The sequence below is a fragment of the Lissotriton vulgaris genome, chromosome 1_1 (genome assembly GCF_964263255.1).
Source record: "Lissotriton vulgaris chromosome 1_1, aLisVul1.2, whole genome shotgun sequence".
Classification (NCBI taxonomy): Eukaryota; Metazoa; Chordata; class Amphibia; order Caudata; family Salamandridae; genus Lissotriton; species Lissotriton vulgaris.
In genome coordinates this window covers 1,096,183,346-1,096,205,612 of record NC_141685.1, presented here as the reverse complement: position 1 = coordinate 1,096,205,612, position 22,267 = coordinate 1,096,183,346, and the positions used below count along the sequence as shown (strand labels likewise).

Below are 22,267 nucleotides of genomic sequence, written 5' to 3'. Positions count from 1 at the left end.
GAATAGCCTCACCCCATAGAACCCTCCTGACGGAACCTCAGAGCCTCAGATTTTCTACCGCACGTTGTGCTTAGGGAGTCTCCTTTGAGCTCTGCTCATTTTCTACTCTTTGAGAGATTTTCTTCAACTTTTTTCTTCAGGATTGTTTAGAGTTTCTTCTGAAATGTCTGACAAAGAGAAGAAGGCCCTTTTCAAGTCATGTTCCACCTGTGGCAAGAAAAGGTTCTATGTGGAGGATCGGCATAAGGACTATATATATCCCTTGTATCCTGATCATAAGGCTGCGGACTGCAAGATCTGCCGCACCTTCTCTACAAAGACCCTCCAGGACCGCGAGGGTCGCCTCCTCACTTGGCTCCAAAAATTGAAGTCCAGGAAAGAGACTGTGTCAAGTGACAGTGAGGACTCTTCAGCTACATCATCCAGAAGGTCAATCAAAAGGGGTAGGGGTTCCCCTTCACCTTCTGTGGAGCGTCCAGTTAAGGCCTCAAAAAAGACCCCCCCGTGAGTCTGAGCCCCAAAGTCCTGTCAAATCTCCTCACCACGGTGTAAAGGAGAGGGAGGTACCATCTACACCTTCAGCAGTGGTGGAGACTGCTTCAACGTTCAAAAAACCGTCTTCTGAGAAGTCTGGGAAAAGCTCCAAGTCGTCAACGACGCAGCAGAAGACTCCGTAGACGAAGGCGTCTAAATCTAAGGTGACTAAAGTGGTGCCGTCGACTGGCTCGTCAACGGCACAATCATTGACCGGATCGTATTCGACGATGGTGACGGGTTGTCAACGGGAATTTCAACGCTGGTAGCGACGACGAGAATTTCCTCGACGATGGGGACTACGACGGTGTTGTCAACGAGTGCTTCGACAACGACCGTGAGGACGACTACGGCAGGATCGTCGACGGTTTCGACAATGCCCATCTCGTCTGCGGCAGTCCGTCCGTCGACGGTGGCTCTTCCATCGACGACGGTTATACCTATCCCTTCACCTTCTGTCGTCCACGGTGCCGTGAGGATAACTATTTCCTTGAAAAGGATAACGCCGGACATGACGTCTCCAAGGAGAGTTACCCCCTTGCCTCCCGCTTTGTTACTAGAAGAAGAGGAAGATTCTGACGAAGAGGATCAGGACTCTTTTGGGTATGCCCATAGTCCATCTCAGCTGCTGATTAAAAGTCAGGACACTGATACTGAGGGCGAGTTTCTTGATGAATGCACTTACCAACATTCTTACCAACATCAAGAATCCGCAGGCCAAGAAATGGTGTCTGTTCCTGCCTCACTTTTGGCGGATCTCCATTGTATGCTGCAGGATTATAAAAACAGTTCCGCTCAAGTTACGACTCGTAGAAACAGAACAGGGTCCAGGCTCCTCTACAGTAAGGCTAAGCCTACTATCATCAAAAAAACAAAACAAATGCCAATACTGGAAATACTTATTTTTCTTTATTTCTCCAAGATCTGCTGTAATTTAAACATAGCAGTCTGTTATTTATTCTATTGTTATTTTATTATACACGTTTCTCATTTTCAGAACGTTTTTTCCATTTATTCATTTTCTGAAAGTCTTTTTTGTGCATATACAAAATATATACAGATATACAGAATATACAAATTTATACAAGATTTACAACGACACACTTTTGACTCCTACACAACACATCCCTACCATACCTATCACACTCCAGGCGCTACAAAAACATTCACACATATAACAAAAATACCTCTGAGGTTTAGGTCAATGTCAACAAGAAATTCTAAACTTTACAAGGATTTTTTAAAAAGACAGATTGAATAAGTCACGACTTTTCACAAAGTTCCAATGTTTCACAAAAGTTAAATCAAGTCAGAAATTGATCTTATATCTCTAGACTTTTTCATTTGTTGACAACAACCACAAAAAGATCTACGCGTTTCGAACACCCTAATTGTGGGGTTCTCCTCAGGATCAGTACGATTTCTAAGAAAGAAAAAATACAAAATGTTCCAATGTTAGACTACCTTATTTATCAAATCTCCAATTTACTGTCTAGAGCAGCCGACAGCCGGCTAAAACCAACATACCTTATGACTTAAGTTCAAAATATCTCTCTGGACCAGTGAGCAGGATGCGTTAGAAACAATGAAAACAAACACAGTACAAAAAACATTACCCACTGTCCCTGCCCTATAGGAACGGTTGCTGCTTGCTTTAGCTGTTAATAATTACACTCACCTCACAAGCAACGGAAGATCGCTCGGGGTGCCTGTGGAAAAAACGGAAAAGACCGCTGTTCTTTATGCCGTTTCTCATTGCATAATACATGGATGGCAGTCGCCTGGTTGAGCTACGACTTACCCGGTATTGATATCTACTTGACTTAACCAGTCGTTCGTTTATGATCGGGGGCTTAATGTTCGCGTGGCCGCCACAATTTTCGAGAGGTGCACTCAATGCACACAGTTCTGAAAAGAACGAAAATTAGCCAGACATTCCGTCTGAGTCTACTCTAAAGTGTTTGAACTAAACTAATTCCGATTTGCTCGAAATGAAACTCACCGGTTAGGTTTCTGTGATGTTGCGTCTTCTCAGTGTTGGCCGTCAGTCCTTCCGTACGAACAACTACTGGTCATGTGACTATGTTAGTTCTGAACGGGACGGTGTTTCAATACACAGGAATGTTTCCGTTTTTTTGGGGGGGGGGAAAGGGGAAAATGTACACGTTAGGTGCAGAGATTTCTTGATGCATATCTTATCTCAGCACTAGTGCATGTTATTGACTTAAATCGGATTTATATCAGGGGGACACGTGAGTTATGTGGTGTTTCCCGGCACAAGGTGCATTCTGGTCATGGTAGTTGTGTCTTGAAGCATCGAATGGTGTGATCTCCATGCCCTCATAACCCAATATGTTTAACAAGAAAAACATGATGGCTCAACATGTTAGATGATGGATTTTCACAGGTTAGGTTGAAGCATTCAGGAGTTTACTCTAAAGATTTCTGAAATCTCATTTAATCCTCTGGTGGCAGTGTTAAATTTCATAATTAGGAAAGCTTCCCTTTGTGACAACCTCAAATCTACATTACCTCCTCTAGGATCATTTTCAATTTTGGAAATGATAGTCCACCGAAGGTCATTTTCATTATGTCTGAGCGAAATCCAATGTTGTACCAATGGTGCGTTGGGGACCCGACGTCTGATTCTCGACTTGTGCTGGGTAATTCGTTGTCGTGCCTCCTGTGTTTTACCGATGTAAAGTTTTGCACATGGGCACCAAATCCCATATATTATGTTTTTTGTCTGGCAATTTGTAAATGTAAGGTGTTTCCAGTGAATTCCATCAAAACTGAAGACAGACCCTTCTTCCGTTGAGGGGCAACAAACACAGTTACCACATTTGTGGTGTCCAACTATTGCAGGCAGTCCCAGCATGCCTCTTAATGTCAGCTTGGGTTCGCGGGGCAGTGCTGCCCTCACAATGTGATTGGCCACACATTTTTCTTTTTTGAAAGAAAAAAGCGGAGGCTCCTGGAAATCGCTATGCAAATCTTTGACTAGATGCCAGTTTTGCATCACCATCTTGCGTAGTTGGTGTGTATTGGGGCTGAAAGTAGTCACACAAACTATCCGTTTCTTTTCTTGACGTGTTTTCTTTTTTAACAATGTTTCCCTTGGTACCCACCACGCTCTTTTCAGTGAGTTTTTTAAGAGTTTTTTGGTGTATCCCCTTGCGAGTAGCCGATCCAAGAGTGCATTTGCATGTACCAAATATTCCTCTTTGTTTGAACAATTTCTCTTGATTCTTAGAAACTGCCCGAAGGGAAGGTTCTGTTTTAGGCTTCTCGGGTGATGACTGGTATAATGTAGGGCCTTGTTCCTATCAGTCGATTTTCGGAATAAGGTTGTTCCAAGGGTACCATCAGTTGCCTAGACTCTGACATCCAAAAAGTTAATTGATTGATTACTTGCCACATGACTAAATTTGATATCTTCTGTTCTCCTGTTTAGCCACGTTAGAAATTCATCCAATTTCTCTTGTGTCTCTGTCCATATAAAAAAGACGTCATCTATATATCGCATATATTTAGTGATATGCTTTGAGTATGGATTGTTATTATAAATGAAACAATTTTCATACAGCCCCATGAATAGTACAGCTAATTCCGGCGCAAAGGGGCAGCCCATGGCCACCCCTTTGGTTTGAAAAAAGAATTCCGTATCAAATTCAAAGTAATTTTTTTGCAATGCAAATTTGGCCAATCGGAGGATGTAATCTGTAGGGACTCTGCATGGTTGTTCTCGTTGGTCCAGAAAAAATTCTAAAGTTTCAAGAGCCTGTTCTTGAGGGATTTGCGTGTATAGGGACACAACGTCCATAGTAACCATTAGCTGTTTCTTTTCGTCAAATTCAATCGATGTTAATTGATTGATAAAGGCTGTTGTGTCCCTTAAGTGTGCTTGAACCTTGGAAACAAGAGGTTTCAAAAAATAATCAATGTACTGTGACACTGGTTCAATCAGTGAATCACACCCTGAAATTATAGGGCGACCAGGGGGCTCCTTAGGATCTTTATGTATCTTTGGTAAGACATAGAATAATGGTGTCCTGGGGTTCTTATTTTGGAGGAAGGAAAATTCTTTAGGTCCTAGAATTCCCAATTCATGGCCTTCTTGGAGGATCTTGAAAAGTTCATTTTGAAGGTCCTTGACCGGATTATGAGTGATCTTTTTATAACAATTCTGGTCGTCTAATTGGCGTCCCACTTCCTTCTTATATTTGTTAATATCCCAGAGGACTACTGCACCCCCTTTATCCGCTTGTTTTATTATAAGCGTTTTGTCATTTTTCAATGAAAAGATGGCATCCTTTTCATTTTTACTCAGATTGTAATTCACAAAATGTTTCCTTTTTTCCAAAGCTGTAATCCCTGATAAGATAGCTCTTTCAAAGGTAAGTACCTCTTTCGGTGTTTTGCAAGTTGGTGGACAAAAGTTAGATTTAGGTCTAAGGCCTGTCGTTTCAGTATTGTTTATTTCCGGTATCTCCTTAAAGTAAGTTTTTAAGCGCAATTCTCTGCAGAATTCTGTGGCTTCCAATTTCATTTTCACAAAATCTGTGGGTCTCACTTGGACAAAGAAAAGTCCCAGTGAGACCCACTCGGGCAGGTTCTGTCCCGGCAGTTAACACTACGACTGCCCCTACAACTCCATTAATGTTTTCTCCAGTGTTGCCAACTCAGGTGCTCTCTCAGCCTCACAAAACCTGCTTTGAATATTCCTTCAACACTACCGGACGTACAAGATGATTCCTCGGATGAGGATCAGAATATTGATAACAGGCCTAATCAAGGCTTAGAATGGGATGAGTATGTGATCCCGCATCGCCTAACCCAGATCCGGTGGATTCTCCCCCAGCGGATGTCAGGGGTTTCCATAAGCTGATGGAAAGAGCATCAAGCCGGTTCAAGCTGCATATGCCTTCCATACAGACGGAGTGTTTTCTCTATGACTTTAAAGAGCCCTAAAGGATGGTTACCCGATCTATACCCATTGTGCAGCATGTGTGGGATGAGGGTCTTAAGGCTATGAAAAACCCGGCTACTATTATACCAGTCCTACCACTCATGAAAAAGAAATATAAGGCGCCTGAAGATGGTCCAGGGCCCTTGACTGGACAACCTAAACCGGACTCTGTGATATCACAGGAGGCACAGAGGAAGTCCTGCAACCCTTCGAAACCCCTTACAACTCCTCCTGATAAGGAGGGCAGGCGTCTCGATAACGATGGGAAGAGGTACTAGTCAATCGCTAGCCTTCTGGTGCGAGCGGCGAATGCTCTGGCGATATTGGGCAGGTATGATCGCCAATTGTGGTGTGATCTTTCACCTTATTTGGATCAACCTCCACAGGAGGCAAAAGGTGAGGCCAAGAAAGTTCTGAAGAAGGGGAAGCGAAGTCGGCTGAGGTGATAGATTGTGCCATGGACAGCGCCGATACAGCTTTTAGATCTTTGGCGGAAGCTGCAGCACTTTGTCGCCAGGGATGGCTCAGAGCGACGTGGTTCAGGCCAGAGGTCCAGAATAAGATCTTGGACCTCCCCTTCGGAGAGACATTATTCGGAAAACACATAGATGCCCTCCACGAGATAAAGAAGGATACAGAGACGGCTAGGTCTCTTGGTACGCTTCATTACCGGAAAGCTCCTTTCAGGGGTGCCAGAGGCAGGAGTATCACTTCATACAGAGGCTCATGCCAGCAGCAAAGGTACTAGTCCTATGGATCAACGTTGCAACAGTATCGTCAGCCATATCATCAAAAACAAGGTCAAGCCTCGACTTGCTTTAGATCGAATACCAGGGGGAAACAGACCCGCCAGGGACGTGATACGTCCAAGAAGCAATAGCGGCGTTCTGGCTCTGCCTACTGTGCCCACCTCCATGACAACATCTGTAGGAGTCAGGGTGTCACAATACATCCACAACTGGTCTCAAATAACATCAGACCGTTGGGTGCTCAACATAATTCAAAAGGGCCGTACCTTAGAATTTACTCAAATCCCACCTTCAAGCCCCCTGCGGCCATTTCATCAAAACATCTGTGTCTCTTGCAGCTCGAAGTTCATCAGATGCTCCTGAAGGGTTGAGCTGGTTCCCTTATCTCAAAGGGGGAAAGATTCTCTTCCAGGTTATTCCTGGTGAAGACGCTGGAGAAATGGCGCCCTATTTTAGACCTCAGGGAGCTAAACACCTCTCATTTCCCAATCCTTTCGGTTGGTTTCCCTTCAGGATACTAGACAAAGAAGGCACTGTGTATTTGTGCTGCCTGAGCTGTGAGGGCAGGTTATTTTCGCTGTGGTTGGTATTACGAAAGCACTAGAAAGCCGCGCTGTGAATAGCGCTGCAATCGTGCTAGCTTTTAGATTTTTTAAATAAAATTGTAAATCATTGTACTGTCTCCTGCTCTAATTTTAACTTTTATCAGCCACTTGCACGTTAAAAATCAAGAATCACATGCTGTTTTGCGGACTATCACCCCTCACCTCTCTCGATCTCAGGGCCATAGAAAGGGAAGATTGTTCAGCCATTTTGGTTGACAGTCTAGTTGCTGACGACCTGCACTTGACTGTCTATTTAAGACCGCTAATGCAATTCTGCGACTCGAACGCGCCTAGCGCCGGCCATGCTGCCCAAAATGACTTAAATCGCGTTCGATATCTCGCCAACGTCGGATCCCCTATTCTAGGGAAGAGTTCCTGGTCATTGATAATCGAGAGAGAACGCCGTTTAATTTTATAACATCCAACGGTAAGCCTCTAAGCTTTGGACTAATTAATTGTAGGTCACTTATTAAACACTACTCTGAGAAATCTTGTGTGGTAGAAGATCTAAATCTTGACATGATGTTTCTACCAGAGACTTGGACTAATAATAATTCCACAGTCGAACTAGGCCTGGCGTGCCCAAATGGATATAAATCGCTGCATAACCCCAGAGTGACGGGTAGAGGTGGAGGTGTGGGGATGATCTTCAGGGAGAAATGGAATTGTGTTCCTTTAATACTAGATGAAATTGGGGGAATTGAACTCCTGGGATTTGCAATACAGGGAATTAAAGGAAATCTACTGTCAGGAGTAGTATGCTACAGGCCCCCGGGACAGTTCACACACTATCAGAATTTCTATGAGATCACGAATTTAGCCCTCCCCCACGCCATTTTAATTATATTAGCCGACTTCAATCTTTGGGAGAATGAAAATGTGGGGAATCACCAGAGAGATTTACAGCAGACTTGTGCTACTTTGAATCTTCAGTTGGTACATCGGGCCACCCATCAAGGGGGGCATATATTAGACCTAATATTTGCCAATGAGGTAGACACATCAGTACAAGACATTCTACCACAAACCTGGACAGACCATTATTTGGTCCTTTTTAACACTAGTATATATGTTCGACAGGAAGAATAAAGGGTCACGACAACCTATAGACTGTATAGGAAGTGGGTCAGACTGGACAACAATATGGCTCAAGCATTGGTTAAAGAGCATGACCATTCAACCCCAACTGATTCGGTGGAGGAAAATTATCAAAAGTACTGCAGCACCATAGTTAGGAATTTAGATCGCTTATTACCAAAATGTAAAATCAAAAATAAGGAAAAGACATCAGCCCCCTGGTATGATGCGGATCTAAAAGCACTTCGACTTCTCCGTAGAAAGGAATTGAAGACATTATGAAGAATCAGATAAAAAATACTTTTAGTCCAGCTTAATTATAAAATAGGCATTGCAAAAGCTAATTTTTATGCCACTACCATCCTGAACTCCACGAATAGTACAAAAACTCTTTTTAAGATTTTCAAGGACATTACTTCGCCCATTAGTCAATGTAACAAGACAACTGCTTCACAACAGCTTTGTGATGATATTTCGTTTTATTTTCAGGAGAAGATTAATAACATAGTCGGGAATTTATCCCCTCATAATATTCAGGCTATAGATACTGAATTGGATGAGCCAGTAATTGAGCTTAGTGACAATTCCTTGCTAACTTCTTTTCATTTCAATTATTTACGGAGGACTCTTTTGCTAGCACAGCTCACAGCATCTCCTCAGGCTCCCCGTTAGACCCAGTTCCCAACAGAATTTTGAAACCATTTGGTAAAATCCTGCTCCCATGGCTTCATAAAATCTGCCACCAGTCTTTGGAAGAAGGCGTGGTCCCAGCTGTATGGAAGCAAGCAACGGTTTCTCCGCTGCTAAAGAAACCATCGCTGGACTCAACACTACCACCCAGTTTTAGGCCAATCTCTCTTCTCCCTTTCCCAATAAAAATTTTGGAAAAGACAGTTAGTAGAATCCTGTCTAAACATCTTGAGGAAAACCAGCTGTTGGACGAATTGCAGTTTGGTTTTCGACCAGCACATGGTACTGAAAGGCATTGACCACAGTGATGGATAATCTTCGACTGCGCGCCGACAGAGGGGACGCCTCGATCCTTATCCTTCTTGATATGTTGGCGGCTTTCGACACTGTGAGTCATGCCGTTTTGATGCAAAGGCTGTGGAACAACGGGGTGAGAGGAAGAGCTCTTGAGTGGTTGCAATCCTACCTCCTGGGTCGCCAACAGACTGTGACTTTAGCACAGTTTACATCAAAGGTCTCTCCTGTCCACTATGGAGTTCCACAGGGATCATCAGTCAGTCCCATCTTGTTTAACGTTTATCTGAGACCTTTATTGTCTATAATAAAGTCCTTTGGTATCAGCGTGATAAACTATGCGGATGATACCCAACTGATTTTCTCTCTAAAGGGTAACCAGGAGACATCGCTTGAGGTATTCCAGGAGTGTATGCGGAAAACGGCTGGCTGGCTCAGAGGTAATTCCCTTCAACTTAATGGGGGGAAAACTGAAGTGATGTACTGCTCGGCTGCAAAAATTCCAAAGCACCTCCCGACTGAGTTCAGGCTCACTCCAGAGGAAGAATCTCTAAGCCCGACTAATACTGTACGAAATCTTGGATTACTAATGGACATCCATCTCCAAATGGCGTCCCAAGCTAACAAAACCATTCAAGTCTGTTTTGTTCTAATCCGCATGCTGCGAAAGACCCTCCCTTTACTGCCAGATGATTCCTGAGCATTGGTAGTGAGGAGCATAGTGCTAAGCAGGCTGGATTACTGAAACTCCCTACATTTGGGGGCTCCCCAGTACATCATCCAGGGGTTGCAATGGGTGCAGTCTGCAGCAGCTAAGTTGGCTCTGAATAGATCATGGAGCTCCTCCACAACTATGGCACTGAGGGATCCCCATTGGTTGCCAATAAAAGAGCGTATAAGCTGTAAGTCATTATGCATCGTTTTCAGAGCGGTTCATGGATATGGACCATTACCCTTGCAGGATAAATGTAACTGGTATGAGCCTTCCAGACACTTACGGTCTGCCAACACAGGCTTAATATCTGTTCCCAGATTTAAACGATCCAGAATGGGGGGGGTAGAGCCTTCAGTGTAGCAGCTGCACAACTATGGAATGGGCTACCACTGAATATTAGGTAAGCTGATTCCTTGCTGGATTTTAGAAAATTTTGAAAACCCTATTGTTTCCTAGAAGTTAGTCAGTCTGTTATCACTTGAGCCGCAGGTACAGTTGTTCCTTGTCCGTTTGAGCGCCAGGATACCCGTAGGGTAATAGTAGCGCTATACAAAAACTTATTACATTACATTACATATTACATTACAATATATTACGTCTCGTCAATCCGGGGGATTTCATGGCCACTCTCGATCTCGAAGATGCGTATTTTCACATACCCATTCACCCTGCACACAGGAGGTTTCTATGATTTACAGTAGCCAAGCGCCACTTTCAATTCAGGGTTCCCTTTTGGCTGTTTGCGGGCCATTCATATTGCTGCCTGCCATTGACTGCTTGCCTTCGTGGTTGCTTTTGTGGGCGTGAAAGACCTCGGGTCCCGCAGCGCCCCATATCTACTGTGTGCTGACCTGAGGGAGAGGAGCTGTGACCTCTGGGCGCGTGGAGCTGCCGGCAGGGCTGCGAGCTTGGAGGCAGGGACTCCATCTACCAGGAGTCCCTGCGAGCCCTATTCGTCACACCTGGGCTGCTCTCCCTGCTGGCCCCGCCCACCCGCCCATAATCTTTCCCCTTTTTTTGTTAAAAGGAGCTATACGGGCCGAGGCGCGAGAGCGTCCCGGGAGAAGCCCGGGACAAGGGCGGGACCGTCTGTGGCCGTCAGGGGCCGTAGGAGGCCGGGCTGGGCCCACTCTCTTTTGCCTGTACTTCTTTGATTCCGCAAGGACTTTGATATAGGTTTTGGATATGCCATCACCGGCTCTGGAGGGAACACCAGCGAAGGTGGGAGGAGGTAAAAATGTAACTCTGGATAATTACTTCACACGGGCACAGGGTGAGGGGGATAAGGAAACCTCTTTGGAGAAGCGTAGGGCGGAGCGCTGCCGCTCTATTGAGAATATGAAAAATAGGCCTCTTAGTGACATTATTCCTTATCCTATCTCCCAAGAGGGAGGTTCCTTTAACGTTAGCCAGGATTTATTATCCCAAGAAGGCGTTCTTTAATTACTGCGGGATAGTATTCCCAACCTTTGCCCATTTACTGAACAGACCTCTGATGTTATCCCTCTCCCCATTCCTAGCAGTATGGCTGTTGACTTAGTCACTCAAACGCCCCCTGTAGTTAAAACAAGGAAAACCAAGCCAAAGCAAATAGTTGTGGCAGAGGTGCATGGCCCACCACCAAATAAGCGTAGAAGGAAGTTGAGGGGAGGGCAGGGCAAGACCAAAATCCCCCTTTCCGACTTCGGAAAAGCACCTAAGCCCCCTCCTACTTCTGATAGGTCAATATTGAATGTGTATAATGTTATTCCTGTTAAGGGTACTAATACCAATATCACTGATTCTATTAGCGTCCAAGGGGATAATCTACCTAATATATCATCCCCTGTTACTTTTATGAGGAATATAGAATTTTTACTTAGATCACTGCTTCTGCCCATTAGCGAGAGCCTGAAGAAAGTAGAGATCAGACTCACTATCTTGGAGGCAACTATAAGCAGCCTGAAAACCTTGGCTACTAAACAGAGCAGACCCCTCGAGCCTAATCCCCCAACTAAAACTCCCCTTAACACTCAAAACCCTCCAATTAATGCTGGACCTTCCTTGGTTACTGCTGCCGTCCCCCTCCCGCAGCCACTCATGGCCAACTTAGCTCCAATACCATCTAGCAAATCTAATATTCCATCTCTACAATCAGTAGGCCCAGTTCCCCCTGGCATAGCCCCTGGCATAACCTTTGGGGATAAACCTAATGATAGTATTGTTCCCCTACTCCCTGAGAAGCCTGCTCCCAGACCACGGAGACCCGACTTGCCGCCTGAGGCCAATAGCCTTATGGTGGTTTTGTCGGGTGCTCCCCCTCTTGAAGTGGGTGAAGGTGAGAACTTTCACTCACTAAAAAGGAAAATTATTAAATGGTTGAACTGGAACAGATCCCTCCCGGCCCATCTCAACAATGAAATTATCATGGTGAGAAGGGTACCTTGGCTGGGGAAAACTAGAAAATCAATAGTAGGGGACTGTATTATGGTGACTTTCCGAGATCCTAGGACAGTATTACATATATGTGCTGGGTCAAACAGATCTCCTGATTCTACCATGCAGACTTTGCCAGTGTCTTTTTTCTTTCCCCCTACTCGTATGCATGATGATCTATTACTAGGCAATTGGACGAGGGTTGAACGGAGATCTAGACACCGGGGGTATGCTGCACGACCGGTCTATCGACCTCCGGAGACACCCTTCTATGACTATAACCGATTTAATTGCCTTGATGGATTTGGAGGGGGTTGATTGACTGTCCTCAGCCCCTGATTCGAACCATTTGATCCAAACCCACAATTGTCCTGGTGTAACACCTGGTATTAGTTCTCCTCTTACTCCCACCATTGTAATCCCCTCCGCTGCTGCTCCGGCACATCTGAGGCTAATCTGGTGGAATGTGGCCGGCCTAGCTAATAAGCTGGACACACAAGACTGGGTTACTTATATTGAGACTGGGGATGTGTGTATGTTCCAGGAGACCTGGGCAAGGGAAGAATATATTCAGCAGGGCTACCTGTCATTTTCTATCCCGGCTAGGTGGGAGGGTAAGGGCCGCCCCTCAGGTGGACTTACAACTTGGGTGGCATCCCACCTTGGGTGCCAGGCCTCACGCCTACCGGTGCCATCGGATGACATTTTAGTGGTCCTATTGGCTAGGCCAAATCTAGCGAAACTTGCCTTGATAAATATCTACTCTAGGCCAGTGGGAGTTTCGCGAGAATCTTCCACCATAGATGAGCTTTCAGCTTATTTGTGTGAAATTCCAAGGGGCACCCCCTATGTAGTTGGAGGGGATCTAAATTCTCATTTTGAGCCACTGGCTGGTCTTCTAGAGGTATTTCCCATGGAAGAAGAGCTCAGGTGGTCAGTACCTTCTGTAGTAGCACCTCCCCCGAAGGCATGGACACCTTTAGCACTCCAGATTACTGCCCTAACCTTAAAGCATGGAATCAGAGCTTGCAATGGGCGTATTAAGTCTGATATACCAAGCAAACCCACGTATAACAGAGTGGGAAGAGAGTCCCGCTTGGACTACGCCCTTGTACAGCTAGCGAATTGGTCATCCATTCTGGACTTTAGGGTTACCGAAAGACTAGATAGCGACCACAATGCCCTAGAACTAGATCTTATCCACCCTGGTATAGAAGCCTCGATCACAACTAAGGAGGAGAACAAACCTGAACTTCTACTGGGTAACAACAGGAGAAGAATCAGGTGGGAAAAATTAGTCACGAGCCAAGTGAAACTCCTGAGGCTCTACGCAGGATTAATTCCAATTCTGGAAAAAGTGGGAGATTTAGCTAATGATGTGGGCAATAAAGATTCCCATAATAAATTATATCAGGCACATGAGGACCTTATAAAGGGAGCGGCATCTAAGCTCTTTAGTATGGTACAGAATTCTAGGAGGGGGCAACAACACAAATCCTCATGGTACAATGCAGCCTGCAGGAAGGCAAAGGGAGAACTCCTCAGAAGCATCAAAGAGGGAATAGGCGGAGAGAAGCTACGTGAAAGTAGACGGGCATATAAAAAACTAGTTGCTCATGCTAAAACTTATTGGGAGGAAGGCCAATGGGAGGAGCTTACTAGCTCCCTCGCAACAAGAGACTACCGAATGTTTTGGCGAGTAGTAAATCGGGGAGCCTCCATTCGTCAATAGAGCCAAATATTGCAGCAGGGGTGTGGCAGGCACATTTTCAGTCACTTTATAGTTCAGAGCTGGGAGAAACCATGTTTGCATTCGGTAATGGACTGGCTGAGTATGGCGGGGACTTGATCACAGTGGGGGAGGTTATGGCAGCAATTGTAGGTCTGGCATCGGGAAAGGCGCCAGGATTGGACCGCCTCCCCGGGGACCTGTTCAAGCAGGAGCCCGATGTTTGGGCCCCCTACCTTGCTACTATATTTAATGCAGTCCTGCATGGCATGGAAATCCTGAGTACTTGGCTGGGGGCAGAGGTGGTTCCAATATTTAAGAAGGGCTCGCCTCTGCTCCCAGCCAACTACAGACCAATCAGTCTAATTGACGTGCCCCAAAAGCTTTTTGGTAGGATACTGTTGAATCGCCTTCAGGACTGGGCGGAGGAAACAGACGCCCTTAGTCCATACCAGGCGGGCTTCAGGAAGGGAGTCTCCACAGTGGACCAGGTTTTTCGTTTGAACATTATCTACTGGAGGACAGCGATATTCGAAGGCGGCAGCTTGTATACCATATTTGTGGACTTGCGGGCCGCCTTCGACCTGGTGCCCAGAGGGAAACTCTGGAGTGTTCTGGCCGAGATGGGGGTCCCCCCGGACATTCTGGCAATTTTACAGAGACTGCATCAAAACAACTATGCCCGGGTTAGGTGTGGGAAGCTTGGGGAATTAACGAACAGATTCCCTGTTGACAGAGGGGTTAGGCAGGGTTGTGTACTGGCACCAACCCTGTTCTGCCTCTTTGTCAACGGGGCAATCGCCCATCTCAATGGCATTGAATACACCGATGCTCCAAAATTGAACGGTAGCAGGGTACCTGCAATTATGTTTGCAGATGATACCCTGCTGCTGTCCAAAACCCCCATGGGGATACAGAGGATCCTTGATTCTTTTGTGGATTTCTGCACGGAAAGGGGGTTAGAGATCAATGCTATAAAAACTAAGTTCATGGTCTTGAACCCAACCCAAAGTTCACGCCCGAACCCCTTGCTGGGATCATCACGTTTAGAGAGAGTCTCCACCTTTGAATATCTGGGTGTAACGTTGAATGAAACCATGTCCTGGAGAACACACCAGACTGGGGCAAACCTTAAATTAGTGCAGACCACAGGTGGCATCGTACGTATGATGAAAAGTTCCACATATCGACCACTAGGGCCGGTTATCCAGATCTACAAGGCACAGGCCAGGGGTGCCATCACATATGGGGCGGAATTGTGGGGCCATACACTTGCCCACAATTTGTCTATAACTGAGAACAAATTTATTAGACAGATAGTTGCACTCCCGCCTAGTACACCGCTCCTCCCTTTGCGGATGGACTTGGGCCTGAGACCCATAGCAGACGAATTGGGCCTCAGACCCATAGCCTTCTGGCGAAGGTTATGGAGCAGTGAGGAACTTTTTACCTACAGGGTAGAACTGAGGGAGTTTCTAACCCACCCCAAAGCCTTACAGATTCCCTGGATAAAATATGTAAAAAAACGTCCTGTGTGAGAATGGGATTCCCAGATCTATGGTCCGATCCAGCTAATGCGTCACTTAGGATCCCACGAAGAGTCTTGGCCAATGCTTATTATGAGCAAAAACTGGCTATGGTTTTTGATTCCCTTGGCGAGGGTTCATTAACATCTGTAATTATACAATGCAAGGATTCCTACAGGCTGGAGAGGGTTTTGGACGGGATGACTCCTGTGCTGGCCAGGAAGCTATTTCTCCAATGGAGATATGGCACACTGCCTCTGCGGTCATACACTAGCTCCTGGTCAACACCGCCCTCTACTAAGCAATGCCCGGCATGTACCTGTGCTGAGGAAATCGACCTACATGTGGTCTTGTTTTGTCCAACTTACAAGGCCGCTAGGAAATATTGGCTTTTACCACTTATCAGAAACTTTGGTTGTAGGGAATACCTCCCGATGTATAGAATTTTTAAAACTGATGTCTCGGGACCATTGGTGTTTGCACTAGCCAAATTCCTTACAAATGTCTGGCATACTCGCACCCGTATTTTAAAGTCGCAGTTGACCACTTAACTATAAGAATATGAATTTTAAAGCATGGCCTTTTATCCGTTTTCACTCAAGAAGTACTTATTTTTTTAGGGTGGAAAGGTTTTACCTTGTATAATATGTGTTTTACTGCATATCTTTGATGGTTTTATATTGTACCGTATGTGTTTTACTGCATATCTTTGATGGTCAAATTGGCCGAAATAAAGATTGAAATTGGAATTCAGGGTTTTACCCTTCGAACTTCGCTCTACCCCAAGAATCTTTACCAAGGTGCTGGCACCGGTGGCAGCTTTCCTACGGAAACATCACTTTCAAGTCTTCCCATACCTGAACGATTGGTTGCTGAAGGCCCCGTCCCGGGAGGCTGCGAGGGAAGCAGTCAACGCATGTACGAACCTATTCCAGAATTTGGGTCTTACACTCAACAAGGAAAAATCATCTCTAATTCCGTCCAGCACAGCGCGTTTCCTGGGGGCCATCTAGGACTCAAATCTCAGCAAGGCTTTCCCGTCCTTAGAAAGGCAGGAAAAACTGCGAAACATGGCGCTGCTCTTGAGAAGGTGTCTTTCAGTACGCTGTTAAAAATCCTTTCTGGGGTTGATATCCTCATTCTTCCCTCTAATCCCTCACTGCAGAATGCGGATGCTGCCTCTTCAAGAGCAGCTAGACAAACAGTGGAGGCAGGTTCACCGCTCATTCGACGACAAGGTGACGATTATTTTCGCAATGAAAAGAGCGGCCTTGTGGTGGACAAAACAGGAAAACCTTTCCCAAGGGCTATCCTTCGTAGGCAATCCACCTCCTCAAGTGGTGACAACGGATGCGTCACAGAACGGATGGGGTGCTGTGCTTCAGGATCTTCATGTCAGCGGGCATTGGTTGCCCCAGCACAGTCTTCTTCACATCAACCTCCTAGAACTCAGGGCTATCAGGCTAGCACTTCAAGCATTTCTTCCTCAAATGCAGGGGTCGGAGGTTCTCATCCGAACAGACAACACCACGGCCATGCACTACATAAACAAGGAAGGGGGTACCAGGTCTCTTCCATTGTCTCAGGAGGCCCAGAAGATTTGGGAATGGGCAATTCTTCATGTAATATCACAGCAGGCAGAACATCTACCAGGAGTCCTAAACGAAAAGGCGGACAGACTCAGCGGGCTATCGTCAGTCACGAATGGGAACTGAACCAGGTGGTCTTGGAAGAGATTTTTGAACGGTGGGGCAAACCCTCAATAGATCTATTTGCCACCCCGACCAACAAGAAATGCCAGTCTTACACAAGCAGGCTTCACCATCGAGGGTCATTAGGGAATGCACTTTCGATAGCATGGTCAAGAGCATTTGTGTACGCCTTTCCCCCCCATTCCAATGATCCCGAGGCTTATCAGGAAGATAGCAGAGACAGTTCTGGTTCACAGAACTTCACCTTCTGTCTCTCGTCCCTCCTCTTCCTTTGCGGACGATTCTGGATCTTCTCACGATGTCCCACGGACAGATTTGGCACCCGGATCCAGAGTCATTACACCTGACTGCATGGCTCCTGAGCAGCGAGAATTCATGAACCTTCCTATCTCAAATGAAATAAGAGAAGTTCTATCTCAAGTTAGAGCTCCTTCCACTAATAAAACTTACCGTTTAAAATGAAAAAGATTTTGCATTTGGTGCCGGAAGGAAAGTGTTGACCCTTTCTCTTCTCAGCCTCATCCGCTTCTACCTTATCTTTTGTCTTTGGCTAAGACAGGGTTGGCTCATTCATCCATAAAAGTTGACTTGGCAGCGATTTCTCGCTACAGACACTCGGCATCTGGACCTTCTCTCTGGTCTTCAAACAATTTCTCAAGGGTTTGTTTCAAGTCTACCCCCCCAGTGAGGTCTCCACCTCCTACATGGCATTTGAATATAGTTATCTCTCAGCTCATGAAGAATCCCTTCGAATTAATTCATCGTACAAGCATAACATTTCTTTCATGGAAGTTGGCTCTACTGCTTGCCCTCACATCGGCGAGACACATTGGGGAATTGCAAGCTCTCACAATACAGGAACCTTTTCTCCAATTCAAGAGAAATACTGTGATTTCGAGGACTAACCCGAGGTTCATACCTAAAGTGCCTTCAGACTTTCACCTAAATGAACCAGTGATCTCAAGTCTTTCTTTCATCAACCTTCCACACCGGTGGAGAGGTCACTTCATTCTCTGGATGTGCAGCATTGCTTGAAATTTTATTTGGATCGCACTAAAGGGTTTCGTAAATCTTCACAATTATTTATTGCTTTTAGTGGTCCTCGCAAGGGCCTTCCACTTTCAAAGTAAAGTATTGCAAGATGGATTTCCAGTGCTATTCTATATTGCCTCTCAACAGCGGGTAAGCCGCTGGACAGCAGGATTAGACCACACTCTACAGCTCTCTTCGCGGGAGTACACATCAGAGACATTTGCAGAGCTGCAACTTGGAGCAGCGTGCACACCTTTACGAAGCATTACTGCTTGGAATCTTTGACACAGGAAGACACCGCTGTGGGCCAGGCAGTCCTGAGGAACCTCTTCCACTAATTGGTGAGCTTTCCCTACTATCCCTCCTTCCTTTTTTATGCACATTTTGTGTTTACTGTCGATACAAATTGTTATTTCAGTATATAATTTGCTTCTGCTTTCATGATGGTACAGATGCAATCATGTTTCTTTTTATGTCACAAAATGTGCTTTATTTCTTACTGCTAGCTACTCTGATACAAACTATGGGCATCTATGAAAGTTCCAATACTGGGGCAAGAAAACAAGTTACTTACCTGTAACTTTGGTTCCCCAGCATTGGTAATTTTCATAGATTCCCATGAGCCTACCCTCCTCCCCTGGGAATGCTCAGCCTACAGCAGATGTGGTTACAGTTACAAAACGCCTACGAAAATCTGAGGCTCTGAGGTTCCTTCAGGAGGTTTCTATAGGGTGAGGCTATTCTGATTGGCTGATGCTTAGTTTTGGTCTCTTTTACAAAAAGAGGCGGATATGCTACAAAAGGAAATGAGGCCTAGGCCTTTTTCTTGTTCTCTTTTGTACCCACTGCTATGTTATTTTTGTTACCGAGACTCCCATTCCGACGACGGGGAATGATACAAGCCATGGGAGTCTATTAGACTTACCAATACTGGGGAACCAAAGTTACAGGTAAGTAACTTGTTTTCTTCTCCTTCATGGGATTCTCCATTGAAATCCTTAGCTATCCTCCTTTCTCCAAGGTAGAAGGGAGATACAAGTCATTCTAAATTTCAGTAACCTTTGTCCCTATTGCTCTGTATAAAAACAAACCAGAAAATAATAAATACCTGAAATATTTACCATCGGATGGGCAAGATGGGATATTGGAGGGGTATGGGCCCTCAAAGGTGCAGTGCTAGTTTTCATACTAGCATAGCTGTAGCCTATATGTCCCAACCGCCCTATGGCCTATTCCTTCATACCTTTTTCCTTTGACAAAGGTTTGACTGAGGCTTTTTAAGGTAAACTTACCTTGTTTCAAGTAAATTTCAGGTTTTTAAATTACTTTTTATTAACCTTTTTAAAAGAAAATTAGAGGAATTGATCAATTTAGCCTTTTTCATAGGCTGCAAAAAATTTACAATTATGTAAAAATGTGGCCTTAAAGTAAGGTGAAGAGGTACACTGAGTAAGTTTGATTATAAGAAGTGCTCTAGGATCCTGAGCGCGTGTAGGACTATTTGTGGTTATGATTTCAAATTGAAATTTCCCTGAAGGAGAACTAGAATTACAGGTAAGAAACATTTCCTTCAATATCCTAGCATAGATTTACCCAAAAAATCAAAAGTTGATACAGCACCAAACTTTGCTTCCAGTGACTCGTACCACATGTGTACCTGAATGCAGTCAATCCCACTCATTAAAACTACATTTGACCCTGAAAGCAAACATTTGCCAAACGCAGGAGAGCACCTGCTTGCTCACATACTGTCCTAGATATGTTTTATGAATTTTAATTTCAATATCCTCAATGTTATGAGTTGTTTGAAGTTGGGTTCTGTTGCCACCTATCCCCATTTTCAACATCGCCTTGTGTTTATTTGCATTCTGTTTAAAGAGATTGCTGCTCTGGCAGATGAATTTGCCAAGGAACTAGTACCTGATGAAGGATGCGAGTACGACGAGCTGATAGAAATAGACTTGAACCAGGTGAGTATTTTAGCTTTACCTTGGGCTGTGGCCAGCTACATAGTGAAAATCTGTTTGTTCTAAAGTAGTCATTAAATCAATCTGCCTACATTTTATTGTAGTAGAAGTTCTTAAAAGGTGCTGCCAGAGTTGCAATTAAAAGGTTTATGCATAATGATAGCCTCCGGTCTCGTAATGAAATTATTTGACTAAGGCAGTCTTCCCAACTTTTTTGTACTTGAGCACCACAATCTTTTGTGGACTTGTAGTTTACCCCAACCTTGTACCCCATCTTCTGGAGCAAGTACCTGCATTTACCAGGCTTTGCGGATTTGTCCGCTTTTTCACCTTAGGTTTTTCATTGCAATACCTATGAAGCTATAGCAAAGAATCTGCGAGAGGTAGCACTTTTTAGAACAAAAGCACTATGTTTTTTTATAGCTGATCTTGGAATATGAGGTGTAGATCTTATGGCAGTCTACATTGTAAGGTGTGAGGTAATACATTACATTTTTTGGCAGCATGAAAAGTTCTTTGTCATGAAGAAGTATGAGGGGCACGTAGTCTAAAGTAGAGTTGGCAGAGAATCAGGTGAAGAGCTTATGCTTTAACCCCTTCGCTGCTGCCGCGATTTTACGCCTGTGCGGTAAACAAAAGGACAGGGCGGGCCGTGACGAACCCCAGCCGTCATCAGCACACGCCCACCGCGGGGCGTGACGGCTGGGGTTCGTCACCAGCATGGGAGGGGTTAATGGGTACCTAATCCTCCTATGTAAGGGAAATATATATGCCCAGTATCATTAAATCTAGGCAAGCAGTGCTGCTTCCTCTTTATAATGTCCGGTGCCACTATATAAATTGATCCAATGTTATTTAAGCTGCTTTTTAGGTCTCGCTGAGCCAGCGCATGCGCTGCTCTGCGAGAAATTTAGTGAGTGGCTTTTGAAAGTGCTATCCACAGGCTTTTGCTGGCCTCCAGCTTGTGTTCGCGATGGTGTGCACTTGCACAGCTGCCATCTGGGTTTCTGTAAGGGCTCCTCTGCTCGCACTACCCCCTCCCTTCTCCCCCCTCCCTCCTGGCCAGCTTTATTCATGCTCCTCTGCTTGCACTACCCTCTCCCTTCTCCCCCTCCCTCCTAGTCCGCTTCATTCATGCTCCTCTGCTTGCGCTACTCCCTCCCTTCTCGTCCGCTTAATTTTTTGTTTGTTCTTAGATTGCTGTGAATCATGCTCCTTCAAGCTGGTGCAGTTTTAAGCTGTTAAATCCTATTCAAAGATCCTTGGCCGGGGAAATGCGTCCCGTGCTGGGTTTTTCTGATGCATTGTAACAAATGAAAACAATGTGTTCGAGGCATATGAGCTGCAGATCTCACACTTAGCATTAGATCGTCATCTGGTGTTGGGCTCGGATGGTTGCACCTTGTTGTTGTCTTGGAAGAAGTCTTTGTAGTCATGAGATAGGTGACTCCTCCCTTGAACGATAGTGCGCATGGGCATCGACTCCATCCTTAGATTGTTTTTTTCCGCCATTGGGTTCGGATGTAACTTTTCCGCTCCAGTTAGAAATCTACTCTCTAAAGTAGTTTGCCTCGAAAAAAGTTCCTTAAACTTTTCAAATCAACTTCCAAACATCTTGACCTTTGACGTGACCTCATCGGCTCGATTCCAGTCGCCGGCGCAGGCTGCTGGGCCTATCCACGCCGTGAGGCCTACAGCTCATGGAAAGGACACCATTCAAGAAATGCCCCCAGTGTGGAGCAAATTTCTGCACAGTGACCATCACAAGGTCTGCAACTTGTGCTTCTCACCCGAACACGAGTCCAGCTGTCCAGCCTGCGCTTTCTTTCGATCGAAAAAGACCATTTGAGATCGAAGGGCCTGAAGACACATCATGCAGAAATCAGCTCCGGAACCAGTGGCCATCTTCAACGAAGGCCCAGATGTCCCTGAAGAAGATTCAGAAGATCTCAATCGTATTAGAGGCAGACGACTCCGATGACTCCATCACTCTGGGTCAAAGAGTAAGTACTATTGCCCCTACCCGAACCCAACCACCAACATCAAAGGCAAAGGTCAAGACCGCCTGCTGGGCCCAGTCGCGACCGAAAACATACTTTAGAAGCCCAGCCTTCGAGCTCTGCTCCAAAGCACATCGAAAAGCCTTCTGGTAGCTTGGGACCGAGCAGACCACATGTACCGATCCCACCAGCACCTTAAGCACGGAAACCGAAAGAAGTTCTGGTTCCGAAATCTGTTCCCAAACTGTCCACT

General features: G+C 45.3%; 1 protein-coding gene across 1 annotated transcript in view; it reads left to right on the top strand.

The window, feature by feature from the left end:
* Positions 1-22,267, top strand: part of ACO2 (aconitase 2) — a 340,183-nt gene that overhangs the window by 143,332 nt on the left and 174,584 nt on the right. Inside the window, exon 8 of the mRNA XM_086963512.1 lies at positions 19,926-20,017. Coding sequence (XP_086819638.1) covers positions 19,926-20,017 — 92 coding nt within the window. The remainder of the gene's footprint in view (positions 1-19,925; positions 20,018-22,267) is intronic.